Here is an 18,742-nt window from a genome sequence, read left to right as displayed (position 1 = left end):
TGCTGTTGCGAATTGACCTAATGGAGTTTGCAAACATAATAACCCATTTAAATAAATCATAAAAGTCTTAAAATAGAAAATGACATACATAATCATAGCTAAAATTAATTTACCTTAATCAGCATTTTTAAAATTATTAAAATAGTAACTTCTAAAAATGAATTGATAGCTAATCACCTCAAAACAATACAAAAATTCTTTATACATAATTTTAAAGCAGTGTAAGGGAGGTAATTCAAAGTTGTGTTTGAATTACCTCCCTTACTCTGTAATTTTTACTTAAGTATTTGTCCATTTACCAGGACACCCTTGTTTTTTCTCACTTTTTTGCCCCTAATCCTATACAATTTGAGCCATAACCCCCCAAAGCCAATCCTAACCATCCCTTTGTGGTATGGAAACTTGTGGTATATTTTCAGAGAGATCCATACACTGTTCCACAAGTTATTGTCATGAAACTAGAAAAATGCTTTTTTAGGCCCCTTTTTGGCCCCTAATTCCTAAACTGTTGGGACCATAACCCCCAAAATCAATCCCAACCTTTCTTTTGTGGTTATAAACCTTATGTTTAAATTTCACAGATTTCTATTTACTAATACTAAAGTTATTGTCCAGAAACAAAATGTCTTCGGACGACGACGACGTGATACCAATATACGACCGCAAAAATTTTTGCGGTTGTATAAAAACCCTATAATAGATCAAAATCATCATCAAAGGGCAATAACTCTAATGAGGAGTCGACAGACGATTTTCGACCATGCAGACTTATTAGTAGATCTTGCTGATCATTTTTGAAATTTAAAGTTTCACTGTATCTATTATTATTTTCAAGATAATAGGCAAATTGGAATAAAAATGGTAAAATTTGTCATTTAAGGGCAATAACTCCTATAAGAAGTACCCCGACAGTTTGGATATAAAAGGACAATTGGTAGAGCACATCATTTTGAACATTTCTGCATATGTCAGATTTTCTCTTTATATAACGGTTTCCAAAATAATAGACAAAACTTGCATTTTACCCCTATGTTCTATTTTTAGCCATGTCGGCCATCTTGATTGGCAGGTGGGGTCATTAAACTAAATACCCCAATGATGATTGTGGCCAAGTTTGGTTAATTTAATTCAGTAGTTTTAGAGGAGAAGATTTTTTGTAAAAGTTAACGGACGACGACAGACGCTAAGTGATGAGAAAAGCTAGCTTGGCCATTTGGGCCAGGTGAGCTAAAAACACCCAGACAATTAAAGAATATAGAAAATGAACACCACCTCTGCCATCCAGACCTTCTTTCATATATCACTCTTTTTGAATTTTTATAGCAATCAAGAATTAACAATTGTGATTTAGCAAAGCATGTTTTGTCTTCCTTCCTTTATTACATGTATTCAAATGTTAATGACAATACTGAATAGATATACAATTAATAATAAATATTATGGGATGGCATATAATGAATAATGAACAATGGTGCACGATTTTCCTTGCTATCTCTTGGTAGATGTTGAAGAATGAACAGTAAAATGTGGTGCAACAATTTTCTCTTTATCACATGTTTAAATGAAATAAGATGCACAACCATTCTCAGTACTCCAGTGTTGATTCTAACGCATTACTTAATTTAATAGTAATGAAATATTTTGTGCATGAGGCAGCTGTCTTCTATGAAAAGCTTACATCTGATCAGAAAAAAGCATGGCTTGAAGATGACTTGAAACGGTACATACAGTATTCTAGCCAGGAAATAACTGCCACCCCTTAGAAATACAGGTAGACCAATCTTTTTTAAATTCATATAATGAGTTTTTTTAACAATAACAAAAATATTTAGAGCATTGGTTATTCACTTCATAAAACATACATCAGTTTATTTCCAAGACAAACAATCATGGAAATACCAGGACCTCATAACCTAAAGTTAGACAGCAAAATGTATGAAAAAATGTTTAAAAGATCATAAAATGGCCTAAAATCTTAATAATTAACTTTAATGGACCCTTTTATATTATTTCTTAGATTAATATTGTCAGCTTTTTAAGGAGTTTTTTGGGCAAAGTTGTCTTATTTAATATATATCCAGTGTTAAAATTTAAGGTCAGCCTGTGTCCTAAATTCTGCAGTTATGAAGTGATTATTTTTTAATATTTGGTTTAAATATAAACTATCTGGCTATGACCAATATACTTAGGGTTATTCCATTAAAACAAATATTGGAGGTTAGAGAGGAACTTTTAATAATAACACAACAAACATACTATCTTTAAGAAATTTAGAATACATTAAATGCACCATCTTTAAAAACAAAACTTCCATTCCTCTCCTTCAACATTTATCTTAATGGAACAGCCCTGAATACAAATATAAATGACCATGCTACTTTGGTAATAATTGTATACATGTTTAGAGGCTCCTGGTACTTTTATACCTTTAACTGGTACCCTGCCCTTCTACTTCAGGTTCCCTGATGTTTATTTTCCTGTCACGACAGCAAAATTTAAAGTAAATCTGATTCATGAAGCAGCTATTTGTGTTCTTCTTTTCATTTTTATTTGATGACAGTCTTTGTGGAAATGTCTTATGATACAATGAAATGAAATTCAAAAATTTTCTTTTTCTTTTCTGACTACCAGTAAAAAAAATGGACCCATAATTTGTTTCCTCCAATGGTTCAAGGAAATGAACAGGGCCACCACATTTTAATTTTTGAACCACTGGATGAGACAAAATCTTGAAATTTTTCAAAAGACTAAATTATGCAAGCTATATATATGACATGAATATCAAACCAATGTTAATGTTGACCTTTAAAAGGATCACTTTTATCCTCATCTTTGCTATTCTATTGAAACAAAATCCATTTTCCCGAATGATAACAGACTAGATTAAAACCACGAAAAAATTGTTCATTTATCTTTTTTATCATCAACATTGTCAGAGTTGTCTCCCATTTCATTGTCTTTCACTTCCTCCTCTTCTCCAACATCTTCATCATCTCCTTCATGATCTTTATCTTCCTCATCATTTTCATCTTGAACTTTATCCCCATTTTCAGTAATATCTTCATGAGATACCATTTCAAATCCCTGTTCTTCTGTTTTTTCGGCATCCATTTCTTGTGTTTCACTCTCCGTTTCTTCATTTTCAAGAGCTTTTTCCCTCCGTTTTCTCATTTCCTTTTTAACGTCTTTGGCTTTTTTCGTTTCACTTGGTCGTTTAACTTCATAAAATGGCTTAAAAGATTCAAGAACTCCAACATCTTCTGTTAAATTTGGGAACAGCCAGAAATGTATTTTTCCAAATGTCAGTAACCATAGCAAACAAAACAATATCTGTTTCACTGGAATGGATAAACAGAAGAGTTTAAGCTTAAAATAATTTATGTATTCTTTAAAGTGAACACATCGTATATACAGTATAGCTTCACAGTACAATACATTTGTTGTTAGTTTTTAAAAATAAAAAGAATTTGAAGTTGATAAAAAGACATGTAAGAAAGTGAAATAGAACTTTTTTTGTTGAGCTTTTCTTATAAAGCATTGGTTGACATTTACACCCCAAATAGGTCAAAAATCGAGATTTTGCTGAAAGTTGATAAAATCGTCCAAATTTCAACCACATTTAGACCTAGGGAACACAGAGCCCTGAAGGGTTCGACAAATTAAATATTCAAGTCAGATATATAATTAGTTATAACAAACATAAAGTCAAAAGATTTTTTTTTTTATCTTTTATTTTTTTTTCAATAGTCAGGATTTCACATACCCCCACACACTACCACCTGACAAGAGTATCAAGGGGTTAAATATAGAAAATAATACAGTATACACCATATATCTCTGTTGTCAACTTATGTGCTGTGTGTTTCCTGTCCTAAAATCCAATGGAAATTGAACTGTGTTCATTGATGTTCAAGGTAATGCAATATTGGTGCTACTTAAGACGTTATGAAAAGAAAGCTGATTCATAAATTTTTTAATAAGAGACCTATGTCCTATCTAGTCATTGTCTAAGTCATGATTCATCATGATAATGGTTATGTATCAAATGAAAAATGTAATTGGTTTATTCGTTCAGTTTTGGTGTTTCAGACTACAGCCAGTGTTTTGTTTTAGCTAAAGAACCTTCAAATATGAAAGTGTTGAATAAATTAAAAACTGTAAATTCAGGAATTCATGCATGTATTTACTATTCTAAATCCTTAATCGCTGGCAGAAAATGTAAAATCTTATTAATATAATTGCAAAAATTCTACAAATGAACCTGAAATTGTCACATTTTTTACATTAATAGAAATATCGCAATAATTTCTGAATTTACAGTAGTATTTTACTAAATGATAGCCCTGTTTTACTTTTAGTCAAATTCTTTTGTTATATCTATTAAATAAAATATTCCTACCTACCCCTAACCCTAACCCTAACCCTAACTACCAAATTTGTTGGCGATTTACACATACTTTTCCCATTTCTGGTAAATGACAAACACAAATTAAAAAAAAAATAGTTTTTTGTGTTTTAATTATTTCAATACTTATGAAGTGGTCTAGATTCATTTATCAACATTTCTAACTTATTTTTGATAAAGGAAAGCCGGCCTTTTCCTATATAAATACCCTACACAACATTTGAAACTTTTTCAGAGCTTCATCCAGACGATAAAAGTTTTTCATGAATTCATGCGACAAAAAACGTTTACCCAAAACTACTGACGAAAAGATGGTGGACTGATAATAGATCAATATGGATTATACATGACTTTTTACAGTAATTTATAAAAGTTCATAAAATATCCTTTACAAAAAATAAACAATACTTACAAACAACTAAAAATAGAACAAATCCAACAAAACTAGCCCCAACTAAACTAAGATAGTAAACACCAATTCGTATTTCATCTGGCCACAGGGGAAACAAACAGAATGCCACAGCTCCCACAACTGTAAAAGATAAAAATAGAATTAACATCATTGTTTTTTTATTTCGCATGCGTAAATCTGAAAGATATCAATATCTATTTTTATTTCAAATTTTTGTAAAAAATGCAACGAAATTAGTATAACATTCATTAAAACTGGTCTTTTGAATTTTAATTGTATTATTTGTATGCAGCTTTTCCTGAAATCTCATTAATCAATCATGCTTTTTTGTTCACTTATTAGCAATCATTTTAATAGATACATTATGTGTTTTGCTTATTGTTGAAGGCTGTAATGTTACCTATAGTTATTAACTTCAACATTATTTAGTCTCTGGTGGAGTTGTCTCAGTAGCAATCATACCCCATCTTCTTAATTTTATATCAATAAATTGGCTAATCTGATTCATATAATTTTTGCTAAACTACCGTAATACAATGGAGAAACCATTGAAAGTCCCCTTTGACATACATGTACAAAAAACATATACATGTACCTACAAAATAATAGAAGTCAAACTCACCCATAAGAAGTCCAATTAAAAATGTCTTTGCTGGTATGGGGTCATATATCCACACATATATCTAGAAAATATAAAAGTATAACTTTATTTCACACATTAATTCTATACTTTCATCAATCTTGTATTGTCAAGCAAAACTTTGTTTCGATTATTCTACTTTCTGCCTCATCTAGAAATCTGCATTATAGCTGATCATGTGATTAAAAAAAAAGACCAGGATGCAATCTGATTAAAATACAGATCCTATGTCCACTCTTTGCTACTAAGGATAGAAAATCATTCTGTTCTACTTTCTGTTCTGGTAATTATTACATCAACCAATGAAATTTCTGTTTCCAAATTTTTGACGATGTGTATCATTATGAAAAATTTGTAAGGGTTCCGAGGAACCCAGTATCTCGCCTACTTTTGCTGTTAGTCGCAGGCTCAGCAAAAATGGGGAAAAAATTATTAAAAATTTTCCTCTAAATACTATCTTTTGATTGTAAGAAGCTTCTATCCAAGTTTGGTAAAAATCCAGGATGGTTTATGAATCTAATACATGTTTTTAAAACTTTAACTGCAGACTGTATGTAATGTTAACTGGAAGAAAAACTAAGTCCATTTATAAGTAATATACGGAAAAACAGTAAATAAATTTTTACAAAATTTCCTTCTAGATACTAGCTTTTGATCATAAACAAGCTTCTGTCCAAGTTTGGTACAAATACAGGATAGTTTAAGAAAGTTATTTAAATTTTAAAAACTTTAACCAGAGTGAATGTAATGTTAACTGGCAGAAAAACTAAGTCCATTTATAAGTAAAATACGGATAAACAGGATTTTATTTTTTACAAAATTTACTTCTGGATACTATCTTATGATCATAAACAAGCTTCTGTCCAAGTTTGGTAGAATTCCAGGATAGTTTAAGAAAGTTTTCAAAATTTCAAAAACTTTAACCACAGGGTGAATATTTGTGGACGCCGCCAACGACGACGACGACGGAATGTAGGATCGCTATGTCTCGCTTTAGCGACAAAAGTCGCAGGCTCGACAAAAAACTGGAGAATCCAAAAAAATCTTTTAAACAAAACCTTGATCAAATCATTTTTATGTCCTTGTAAGCAAAGTATACACACATGATCTGTATTTCAAATCTATTTGGAATATTTGTTCCAGGGCTTGTGGGGTCCTCGGTGGCCAAGTGGTCTAAGCAGTTCCACTTCTGTAATCACTAGCCAGTCAACACTGAGGTTGTGAGTTCGAACCCCGCTCGTGCGGGTGCACTCGACTCCAATCTTAATTGACTAGGATTGTCAGTTTTCCTATCGAAGGTCGGTGGTTTTCTCCGGGCACTCCGGCTTCCTCCACCAATAAAAACTGGCCGCCACGAAATAGCCCAAAAGTGGCGCTTAAAAGTGGCGTTAAAACACCAACAATCAATCAATCAATCAATCCAGGGCTTGTGTTTCCTATATTGATTTTCTTGATGGAGGGTTATAAGTTACAAGAAAGCTAGTTTACCAAGGATTCTTCATGTCAAAGTTGTCATCTTTTCAAAAGTTTTATTTAAAGACGCCAATCTCGCCATCATAATTATTGTAAGCAGATAACCAACCAGTCACAGATATCAACTCAGACGTCTTGAAAAGTGGTGGTCCGAATGGTTTTGCAAAGGACCAACACAATTTTTTATTTTTTTTGCAATAGCAATAGTAATATTACATTACATGTATGTTTCAAGAGAATTGGATAGTTTGATTGGCTAACAATAACCGGGCGTCATTCAAAAATTAACCTTCATATCAAAATGAAATGTTACATTTGTGATGACATGTGCTTCCACAAAAAATTGCACAGACAAATAAAAGAAAACCTTGACAAAACTTTTTTTTCGTGGTCTTATTATATTAGCATAAAAATGTAATTATAAGAAATGAATGCTTTTTTTAGTAATTTTATTAGGGTGTAGAAGTGTTAATGGTGCATACGCTTTTAGAATGAAGCACTTCCACGCTTCATACAAAATGTGCTTCCGTCAACACTTTTACACCCCAATAAAAATTACAAAAGGAAGCATTCATTTCTTAAGTGAGGACCAGCAGATTTTTTTCAAGGACAAACAGGAAAAAAATATTTGGACAATTGATTGAACAACACTAGCTCCCAATGAAAAGTTGTCTTAGTAAAATCAAGAACATGCTAAATACAGAAAAATATGCTGAACTGTATCGAAAATTTCTATGAAACAAAACCAATAAGGTTCAGGTATGTCTAGAAAGTCTGAAAAAACTATGAAGGAAAATTGACAACTGACAAATGAAACTTACATTATCTCCGTCAAGGAAGATTTGGTCGTCATGCATATTTAATTTCAGTCTTCTTTCTTTCTTCTTCTTTTCTTCTTTCTTTTCTTCCTTTTTGTCTTCATCCTGAAAGTTTAACAGCAGCAAATTACTTTTCTAAAATAGTAGATTTTCTAAAGCAATTCTTTCTAAATATTAATTTGATAAATTTCTATTAGGAGTAAGTTAGTTGTCTTTTTACCCTTTCTCTGTCAAATCCTTGCTGTGTTCAGTTTACCCTTTTTTTGAAATATCTGTTGTTTTTAACAGAGAAGTTAACACATTTTTTAATACTTGGATATATAGATTCTACCATTGCATTGAGTGATACAATAGTCTTTCTCTTGTGACAATTAAATTTACAAATTTTAAATGTGAGGCATTTTACTTCTAGATTTAAAGATAATAATCCATTTCAAAAATTCATACTTCATTTCAACTTTTAAAATATTGGCAAACGGATTTTCAGCTGACTGCTTTTTATGCCCCACTTAGGGGCATTATGTTTTTCGGTCTGTGCGTCCGTTCGTCCATTCGTTCGTTAGCCCGTCTGTCCCTCTTCAGATTAAAGTTTTTGGTCAAGGTAGTTTTTGATGAAATTAAGTCTAATCAACTTGAAACTTAGTACACATGTTCCCTATGATATGATCTTTCTAATTCTAATGCCAAATTAGAGTTTTGACCACAATTTCACGGTCCACTGAACATAGAAAATGATAGTGCGAGTGGGACATCCTTGTACTATGGACACATTCTTGTTGTATCTCTATTTTGCTAGGATGTATAACCAATTTTATTCCAAATCTCTTTTTATTGATTCTAGTTAAACATATCATAAATCAAACCTTCTTGTCTTTCTTTTTTTCATCTGTTTTTGACTCACTCTCCTGTCCATCTGTGATGGCTTTTTTCTTCTCCTTCTTTGACTTTTTATCCTAAAAAAAAAAAATTCATACTGATTCAGCAAATTTTGTCAACCAACATCATGAATATGTTTTTGTAAAAATATAATTTAGTTGGTATTTTATCTCAAAAACGATTTTTTTTTTATAATATAGTTAAAATTAAATCACGCATTCAACCCCAGCATTACAGTATTAAGGTATATATATCTGATACATATTAAATTTTCCCAGTTCAATGAAACACAAGATTCATAAAGCATAAACATAATGTTTTTCACTATTAATAGACTTCGTTTTAAAGACAAAATCATTGCTGCAAGGAGCAAAATTGGTATCAATTAATTATAATGATTCCACAGTAATTAAGGATGTTCGCTACTCTGTTTCAAAATAACAAGCTTTTTAAAAGACTGATACAAATTGATAGTATACAAATAAAGAAACTAAAAAAGCAGAAAAAAAAGAAGGGTCCGTGTGCTTGTTTTCGAGATATAAGCCATTGAAAATTTGGCGGGAAATAATTCTCTCTAGATTTTTCATACATTTAACATTGGCACCTTTTTGCTTTCAAAAACGATGAAAAAATAACAAGGATTTTATAAGATTTTCAGAGATGACATTTTAAACTATATGTAATCAAATTATGGAAAGAAAAGTAGGGGCTAATGGGCACATTTTTTAATGGCACTACATGGGTAAAACCAGAGGATTCCGAATATCTGACAAAAATTCAAAAACCCAGAGGAGCGAACATCCTTAAGTTTGTATGTTTACCGGTATTTCATTTATGTATATTTATCTTTCTATTCTAACATTAATCTAGATTTGCCTTTCCTATGTATAATATCTACACAATGTGCACTATGGCAAAGAAAACAAGAATGTGTCCATAGTACATGGATGCCCAACTCGCACTATCATTTTCTATGTTCAGTTGACCGTGAAATTGGGGTCAAAACTCTAATTTGGCATTAAAATTAGAAAGATCATATCATAGGGAACATGTGTACTAAGTTTCAACTTCATCAAAAACTACCTTGACCAAAAACTTTAACCTGAAGCGGGACAGACAGACAGACGAACGGACGCACTGACTGATAAAAACATAATGCCCATAAATGGGGCATAAAAATCAATTTTAAACTTCTTTGTTAATATTCTTATTCTTCTTCATATATGTTAAAGAAAATAATAATTTTACCATCCATGTTAATATTCTAATTCAGTATTTTCATAAATATTTTGCAAGAGTAACCTCACATTTGGGATGTTGTTTGGATGTTACTTTCAAGAAAGTTATATTTTTTAACTCACCTCTCATTTAGATTTTGTTTTATCTTTAATTTTACGCTTTTCCACACTTTCTTATTATGAAAAATAATAAAAATTTCAGAATTGAATGACATTCAAAGAATGGCAACTCTTACAAAATAAAAAATATTTTTTTTATTTTTTTTTGCCCTTGAAGCGAATTTCCTGATCTAGGCCTTCATCAGGAATGCTCAAAACCAAGAACTTAAAAGCTAGTGATGTTTAACATAACATAGCAGAAAGCAAGTTTTGAAAAATGGGGAAACTGTTTTAACTATCCACAAACCTCCTCAATAGCATCATCATCTTTTTTCTTTTTCTTTGCTTTGTCACTTTTATCTTTCTTTCTCTCCACTTTAACTGCTCTGTGGAATAGTCCTTTTTGAAGGAAACTGCAATAAAAAAAAGTACAAATATTACACAATTGATCAAAGATAATATATTCATAAAGTTGCTATCATAAATGCATGCAACAATTTCTGCAATACTTTGGTTTAGTTCATTTAATGAATTTTTGTTGACCTATTTCTAAAATTTTTTGGATTAGTTCATATTTCATGTTTTAAACATTTTTGTCTTAAATTCTATTTTTATTTTTGGTTAAGTTCAGTACTCTAAATAAAAAAAATAATTATGCATTGCCTTAAATATAAAAATGATTTGTTTGAGGCTTAGAAACAAGTAGAATGCAAGTTTTTACTGAGCATTTTTCAAGCTGAGCACTAATAAAATTTATGAATGAATGAATGATTTTATTGTCCTAAACTAGTACATAGCTACAGAGAAAATAACAGTTCATATAAAATACATATTTTGTTTCACATGTGTGAAAATAAATAACAATATACTAGTTTTACAGTTCCTCTAACCAGGAGGACAGACTTTCAATGATATGTATCGTATAAATCTACACAATTTTTCTAATTCAACAACATTTTCAGATGAGAATATATGATTAAATTAAATAATGTTAACATTTTTTTTACAATAATGTGGTAAATATTTTTCTCTTTCTATGTTGAAAAAATTGCATGACATAATGTAGTGAAATTCATAGCCAATATCTGTAGAGCTGCAGAGGTGACAAGACCTTTCCGATCTCGGAATAGTTTGCCACCTTCCCGTCTCCACAGGCAAACGATGATTTCCGCATCTTAATTTAAACAAAGTATATAAATAAACTGTTATCACAGAGATATGTAATTTTGATAATGCAAATGTTGAAGTTAAAATAGCAATACTTTAACATGTAAGTTATGCAAATATTCAAAGTCGATGAACCATGAATGAAGGTACACGGCTAAACAATCTCCATGGAATGAGATGTGCCAATGCTAATACAATTGCATACCAAATACCATCGACTTATTATAAGTCGTTCCCTTTAAACAAACCTTAGCACAAACATTAACTTGTAAACTATGTAAAAGTTTCAAAGTCAATGAACCATGATCAGGGGTGGGCTATATAATCTCCATGGAAACGATACTTGCAAAATTTATGCAAATAAATTTGAATACCAAATATCATTGACTTAACATCAGCAGTTCATCTTAAACTGATCTAATCACAAACTGATTCAAAGTAAATAGACCATGACTGATGGGGCAGGGCCAAATAATCTCCATGGAAATGAGATATGCTTATACAACTGAACACCAATTAACATTGGCCTACCACTAATGGTTCCCCTTGAACTGACCTAATCACAAACTAATACATGTTAACTTAGCAAAATTTTCAAAGTCTATAGACCATGACTAAGGGGGCGGAGCCAAATAATCTCCATGGAAATGAGATATGCCAATGCTTATACAACTGCCTACCAAATATCATTGACCTACCACTAGTAGTTCCTCATAAATTGACCTAATCACAAACTAAAACATGTAAACTATGAAAGAGTTTCAAAGTCAATAGACCTTGACTGAGGGGGAGGGGACAAATAATCTCCATGGTAATGAGATGTGCCAATGCTAATACAACTGCATACCAAATATCATTGACCTACCACTAGTGGTTCACCATGAACTAGACCTAATCACAAACTAATACATTGTTGATGCCGCCGCCGATGCCAGAAACAGCATACCTATGTCTCGCTTTTTGACTCCGTCAAGGCGAGACAAAAATTAAAAGGCAAAATCGATAAATACATTTCAAGACATGCTTGGTTGTTCAATTTATACTCCAACTCTTACAACTGTTCCAAATGAAATATTTTGAGCAAAAAAACAACAACTTTTATTTGAGCGAACAACTTAAAAATTCAGCAAAACCTGTATTCTTTATTGATGTCCAAAATAAAACTCTACGGAAACACATTATCAATATCACAAATAAGGCATTATACAGTCAGTGACTGTTTATTACAAACATATCTACAGTCCATGCAATTTGACAGTGCAAATAGCACAATTGCAATGATAAATGATCTAACTTACGTATTCATCAGATTAACACATGACTTTCTGTCCGTGATCTGTATTTCACCGTCAGATTTTTTCGCCCATTTTGAATCCATTAAAGCATCCACAGCATCCTTAGCTGAAAGTTTAAAAAAAAAGATTTTTGAAAAATTTCCATTCTGTTTCATTTCTATCAGAACAAATTAAAACGTACCTGTAGTCCAGTACACTGACTGACATAAATTTTCTTTAATGTTAATTCAATATCTTCAATTTTTCCTACAAACTTTGCTTTTTAAACAGGTGTACTCATTGACAATCATACCACATCTTCTTATTTTCATATTACAGCTTTGGGAGATTTCGTCATTATGGTGGTGTCCATGGTGGAAGTTGTAACGTAATGGATACAACTTCAAGATGTACTCTGTTCTTCTATTGAATGAACATGCCATTCTGTTTCTTTCATCAGAAGAGTTGCATACACAAAACATAGGAAAAATTAATTAAGCTTTTGTATTCAAATTCTTGTGGTTGATTTCAGTTTGCAGGTGAAACAAGTGAATCTGTGAGCTACTGCTCACTAATGATACCCCCGCCCGCTAAAAGTATAAGGTAAACAGGAAGACAAGTTGTTGAGTGATGAGCTGAAAACGTATCACACGGTATAGCTGACTCATATAAACCCTGAAACCAAATTTCAGAAATCCTTGTAATGTAGTTCCTGAGAAAAATGCGACGAAAAATATTCATGGGACAGACCGACGGACTGACAGATGGACGGGTTGATGGACGGACAGACAGAGGTAAAACAGTATACCCCCACTTTTTTAAAGCGGGGGGTATAATAATAAATACATTGCGTAGATAGTTTTCAATATGAAGTAGAGTTAGTTATTTCCCATGGTCGTGGAGGGCAAAGTGGTTGATTTTCTTATATCAGTAGTATCATCAAATTAAAATGTTTGATACAAAAAGTCTGGTAAAAGAATCCTTACGACATTGTAGTGAGGACAAGATTTAAACAAAATATATTTTAGGTCATTTTCTCTATTCTTTTATATCTTTTGCCCTTTATTCTCTATTCTTTATATCTTTTGCCCTTTTTTCTCTATTCTTTATATCTTTTGCCCTTTTTTCTCTATTCTTTATATCTTTTGCCCTTTTTTCTCTATTCTTTATATCTTTTGCCCTTTATTTTCTATTCTTTTATATCTGTTGCCCTTTATTCTCTATTCTTTATATATTTTGCCCTTTATTCTCTATTCTTTATATCTTTTGCCCTTTTTTCTCTATTCTTTATATCTTTTGCCCTTTATTCTCTATTCTTTTATATCTTTTGCCCTTTATTCTTTTATATCTTTTGCCCTTTATTCTCTATTCTTTATATCTTTTGCCCTTTATTCTCTATTCTTTATATCTTTTGCCCTTTATTCTCTATTTTTTATATTTTAGCAACCCATTATTCTTTATTTGTGCTGAGGCAGAATAAACCAAATACCAATCAAGCAATCAATCAATTCTTTATCCTTTTTTTTATTTGCCTATTTTTCTCTATTCTTTATTTTTTTCACCATTTTTCTGTAGTATTTGCCCATTATTCTCTATCCTGGTAACCCCACCCAGACACTAATATAACAAACCTATGAAACATTTGACTTCCTCTCCCATTGCCACAAACTTGGCCTCTTTAATAGGTATATTAAATCGTAGATGTTTGGCCACTGCATATTCCTCTTTTGTGCACTTTTCTTCTCCATTCTATAAGATAAAAATAAAATGGTTGAAACAACAGATATCAGCTTGCAATAAACCTAGAGAGATGGCAGACAGCACAATTATTGTTTATTTGACAAAGGTTTAATGTTAATAGACTTACGGTATATATACATATACACACAATGTACATGATGTATATAAGAATTAAAAATTTCATTGACAGTAAAGCATGTTTTATTTAAGTCAAACATTTCAGATTATGGTATGCTATTTTAAAACTATTATGATTTTCAACAAATGTATAATAACTGATATAACAGCATAAAACACAATATAAATTATGAACACTTTCATTTGACTTTGTTTATGAAAAAGACAATATTTATAAACTAACTACGTTAATATAAATTTGTTCTCAGTTTCCAACGCAAATAAAGCCATCAAATTGTAAATTACTGATTTTGTTTGAACTTATAGCATGTATAGTATATAAATGCAGTTTATCAATATTTGGCAATGTACAATAATGTCTTGAAAAGTATTTAAGTCTATACTGTTTATCTGCTGGACAAACCATAATAAAATGATAGGTGTTCTCTAAACATTGGATACAAATGAAATACAACATTTACAAATAATTATATATCCTTCCCTTTGATGATTAATGTAACGACCAGTCTCTATATTTAATTTTAATACACTAAATCTTAATACTAAAAGGCAACATTTTAACATTGATATCTTTCAACATATATATATTATTCTGTCTTAAAATCCATTTTAATACAGATTCTTTATAGGCATATATATTTTTCAGAGCTCTCTACAGATGCACACCAGCTCTGGTTAAATTGATCTAAAAGAAGTTCATTTAAAATACAAAAATTCATATCAAATCTTTCTTGCTAATGCAATAAATTATCAAACACTAGTTGAAAAAGTAAATTATAAATAGCGAGTTTAACCCCGCCACATTCTGTATGTGCCTGTCCCAAGTCAGGAGCCTGTAATTCAGTAGTTGTCGTTTGTTGCTGTGTAACATATTTGTTTTTCGTTCATTATTTTGTACATAAATTAGGCCGTTAGTTTTCTCATTTGAATTGTTTTACATTTGTCATTTTGGGGCCTTTTATAGCTGACTATGCGGTATGGGCTTTGCTCATTGTTGAAGGCTGTACGGTGACCTATAGTTGTTAATTTCTGTGTCATTTGGTCTCTTGTGGAGAGTTGTCTTATTGGCAATCATACCACATCTTCTTATTTTTATATGTCATGTATGTGTGGCCCAATTTTGTATACCATTATTACAGTCAGCACCTTGAAGTTGATATATTTCAAATACAATATCTGGTTGCTTAGTTATAGTATTAACCTGAACTTAAACAACTTTTGTTGGATTCATATATATTTTTGTGGATAAAAGAAAAATTGTATTTTCGTGGATATTTCATTTTTCATGGATATTTGATTTTTCATGGTTTTACAAACGTTTGCATGAAAGTCAGTAGAAAATTGTGCTTTGTGGAATGTTTAAGTTCATAGTTCGCCTATATAGCTAGACAGCCTTTAACCACAAAATCCACCAAAAAAAATTATCCCACCAAAAATAATGATTCCACATGTACAGTACATAGGTAAATGACCAAGACCACCAATGATACAACAGACAGGCATATTTTTGGGTACATCTAAAACAAATCTACAAAATTTATTATGTACTGATTCTATTTCATTTGCATGATGAAAACCCCATATTTCTGAGGCGTATTTTAAAACAGACAAAACTAGACTGTCAAACATAGCACATTGCTGTTCTAGAGTGATATAAGTAGATCTTAATGTGTTTAACATTAAGGCTAGCACCCTACCATCCCTGTTACACACCTGTTATTACAAGAAATGACAGTTATAAGCCTGAAGGATTAAATGATCGACAATTTAAAGATCATAACAGGTGTTAAAGTTGATAGGAGTGTCTTCCACCATCTTTGATTGTAAAATAGCATAAATAAATGGGTCTAGATCTTTAATGAAATATGTTTATGTTGAGAGAGGAGAGGATTTCATTTGAAAGACTATTCAGCAAAATGAACTTTGCAACTTAAGGGGAGATAATTAAGATAACTTTACTTTTTATAAAAGAGTGTGTCAGGAAATAAACTATTTTGTTTTGTAGCAAGAAAACTTTTTTAGTGCTGATGCCATTTATTAAGCTCTGTGTCCAACTTTACTTTAAAGTTTAATTGTACCCTGTTATTGATAAGCAGCTTTGTACATTTTGATAAAGTTCCATACAAATCATTTTCATTTCTAACCGTATAATTGTGCAGTTTTTGTGTACAGTACCATGTTGATATTCTTTACACACAAAGAAAAAAAATAAGAACAGAAAACTTTAATTCAATAATTAAAACATTGACATTTAAACTCTATTGTTAAAGTATAAACAAAAGTAAAACACAACATGATCTTAGAGTATTTGGCAATAAATGATAGACTAGAATGCAATTGACTTTTGTACAGATTGCTGTATGACTATGAATGACCAATAACCCAATAACCCATTATTAAACAACATTTCCACTCACAACCATCAATGTCAGAAACAGTGTACAAAAATTATCATTCACTCGACAATAAACTAATAATTAGTTCTGTGACAAGCTGCCTTCACCCGTGTCGCTAACATCTTTTAACACTTCCTTCCAAATTGACAATCTATTGTTAACCATGTTAACAAGAGTTCTTGTTTTCCCAGTTTGTGGATTTTTTTATTCTTACAGATCTATGAGGAAAGAGTAATTTTGTCTGCCATCGACACAGTTCAATCAGAACCACTCAGTGGATTTTGATTTTCTTATAGCGAAAAATTGCTGAGTAGTTCGAATTGGTCGCAAATACGCATTAAGAAAGAAGTCTAATGCGGATTGCTTTTTCCGGAAATTAGAGTTTGGTCAGACGAAAAAATAAAATAAAATAAAAAGGACAACAAATTTTTTGAGTCTGCGGGCTTTTTTCAGGTCGGTCGGGCGTGGGGAAACAAACCTATTTTTCATTTTGGCCTTTTTGTACATGCAAACTGTATGTAACTGTTTACATGTTAATTTAATCATGTTAATAAATATTGTAATTTAAAAAAATATCCTTTTTGACACCATGTAATCAGGTAATTGTTGCAGGAACTCATGAACTGTAAGGCTGGTGCAGATCAACCTTGGAACAGATTAATTCCAGATCAAAGTAGGGATAATCATTGGTCTGCGGTCTAGACAATGTTTTCAAATAAAGGTGTTAAATATTTTGACAGATATCGTCACGATCGTGTACTACATGATGTAAACAAAAGTACAGGTGAATTTTGACATCCACCTGATTACTATGAGCCAACCACACATATCAATCAATTTTCTGTTATGGATCTAGGATTTTTAGAAAGGGGGAGGGGACTGAAGGGGTGCCGCATTTTTTTTTAAGGGAGGAGGTCCTGTGTGAAAAAAAAATTGGAAACTATGTACCAAAAATCACATATTTTTTGTCATCTGGGTATAGATAGCTCTTTCTTTAGACAGATCAATACACCTTATTGCTATTTGTCCCTCATTACTAATTTTACGTCACAATAGAAAATGTCTGACACCACAAAGGAAAATTGCTTGTTGTATGACGTCAATATTTCAAGTGTTGCAAATTCTCAGGTCAAGTGTCGTAGATTGCCAAACAGCTATAGGTTCTATTGAGGTCTGATTGACTTATAAGACTGATCAAAATGTGGGCTTGAATTTTTGGGTCATAGATCAAAATGATCCAGGTCTGCAGTGCAGGACCAGTCTATCTGTTATTGAACTTTTAACAAACTGTTATAACAGTTATTGCAGGTCCATATTTTTACCTTGTGTTATTTACAACCAAGGGGTTAATTCTTGATTTAGTGGAATAATAAGATAGGAAACGAAACGACCATATGTTACACCAACGGAAAGGACGTCATAAGCATTGATCCCGTATGTAATCAACCCAATAACATGATAACGCTTTTTTCCTTAAGATTGATATTTGTTTGGTACAAAAATAAAGATACAAATATAATATTGGAGACCAAAAATCATTGCCTTTTCATTTCTTCGACGATTTTTCCTTTTGTCTGCCATGTTTACAAATTTTACGTGGTGTCTTTCTAAAACCTGTACAGAGGCCCCGGAATACGACCGTGATAGCGAAATACGATATCGACAAGAAGGAACCTTATGGAAATGAAATTAAATGATTCGATTTCCTTATTCTAAAATTACAGTAAGTATTCATTTTAACTGATTTATGTAAATGTCAAAGGTATTTAGGATGGAAAAATCAAGTTTCTCATAAACAGAAATAATTAGATATTTAAACTTCATTGGATACACTGACTGTTCCTGGTCGTGATCTATGATTTTTGTTCTTGATAATACTACAACCGGAAAATAAATGAATAAAAAAATAAACAAATAATTTTAGTTATCTAAAATAGCACTTTTGTAATGCGAAATTAAAATTCCAATTTTATACGGTGAAATACACAAATTCCCCGGCACAACATGTCAAGGAACTATGAATTTAAGCTCCACATGATTTTCTAAGCATCAGAAATATGTGTGAA

At 31.5% G+C, this 18,742-nt stretch overlaps 1 protein-coding gene across 1 annotated transcript; it reads right to left on the bottom strand.

Moving 5' to 3' along the window:
• Positions 1-1,346: 1,346 nt before the first annotated feature.
• LOC127720386 (translocation protein SEC62-like) lies at positions 1,347-18,301 on the bottom strand. The gene is made up of 9 exons (XM_052226973.1): positions 18,219-18,301; positions 14,034-14,151; positions 12,427-12,529; positions 10,269-10,374; positions 8,612-8,701; positions 7,752-7,853; positions 5,440-5,500; positions 4,818-4,937; positions 1,347-3,338 (listed from the first exon to the last, which is right to left on the bottom strand). The coding sequence occupies exons 1-9, from the start codon at positions 18,255-18,257 to the stop codon at positions 2,905-2,907; spliced, it is 1,173 nt and encodes a 390-aa protein (XP_052082933.1). The 5' UTR covers positions 18,258-18,301; the 3' UTR covers positions 1,347-2,904.
• Positions 18,302-18,742: the final 441 nt, after the last annotated feature.

Source organism: Mytilus californianus, unplaced genomic scaffold, assembly GCF_021869535.1.
Source record: "Mytilus californianus isolate M0D057914Y unplaced genomic scaffold, xbMytCali1.0.p SCAF_11, whole genome shotgun sequence".
NCBI lineage: Eukaryota > Metazoa > Mollusca > Bivalvia > Mytilida > Mytilidae > Mytilus > Mytilus californianus.
The sequence above is the reverse complement of the archived record's forward strand: the minus strand, read 5'-3'. Positions and strand labels throughout refer to the sequence as shown.

Bases quoted from the DNA above. Each gene is read 5' to 3' on its own strand.
- LOC127720386 (XM_052226973.1), bottom strand. From the start codon at position 18,257: ATGGCAGACAAAAGGAAAAATCGTCGAAGAAATGAAAAG. The intron at 10,375-12,426 runs GTAAGTTAGATC...TTTTTATTGCAG, and splicing joins TGTGTTAATCTGATGAATAC to TTTCCTTCAAAAAGGACTAT. The intron at 7,854-8,611 runs GTTTGATTTATG...TTAAACTTTCAG, and splicing joins AAAAAAAGAAAGACAAGAAG to GATGAAGACAAAAAGGAAGA.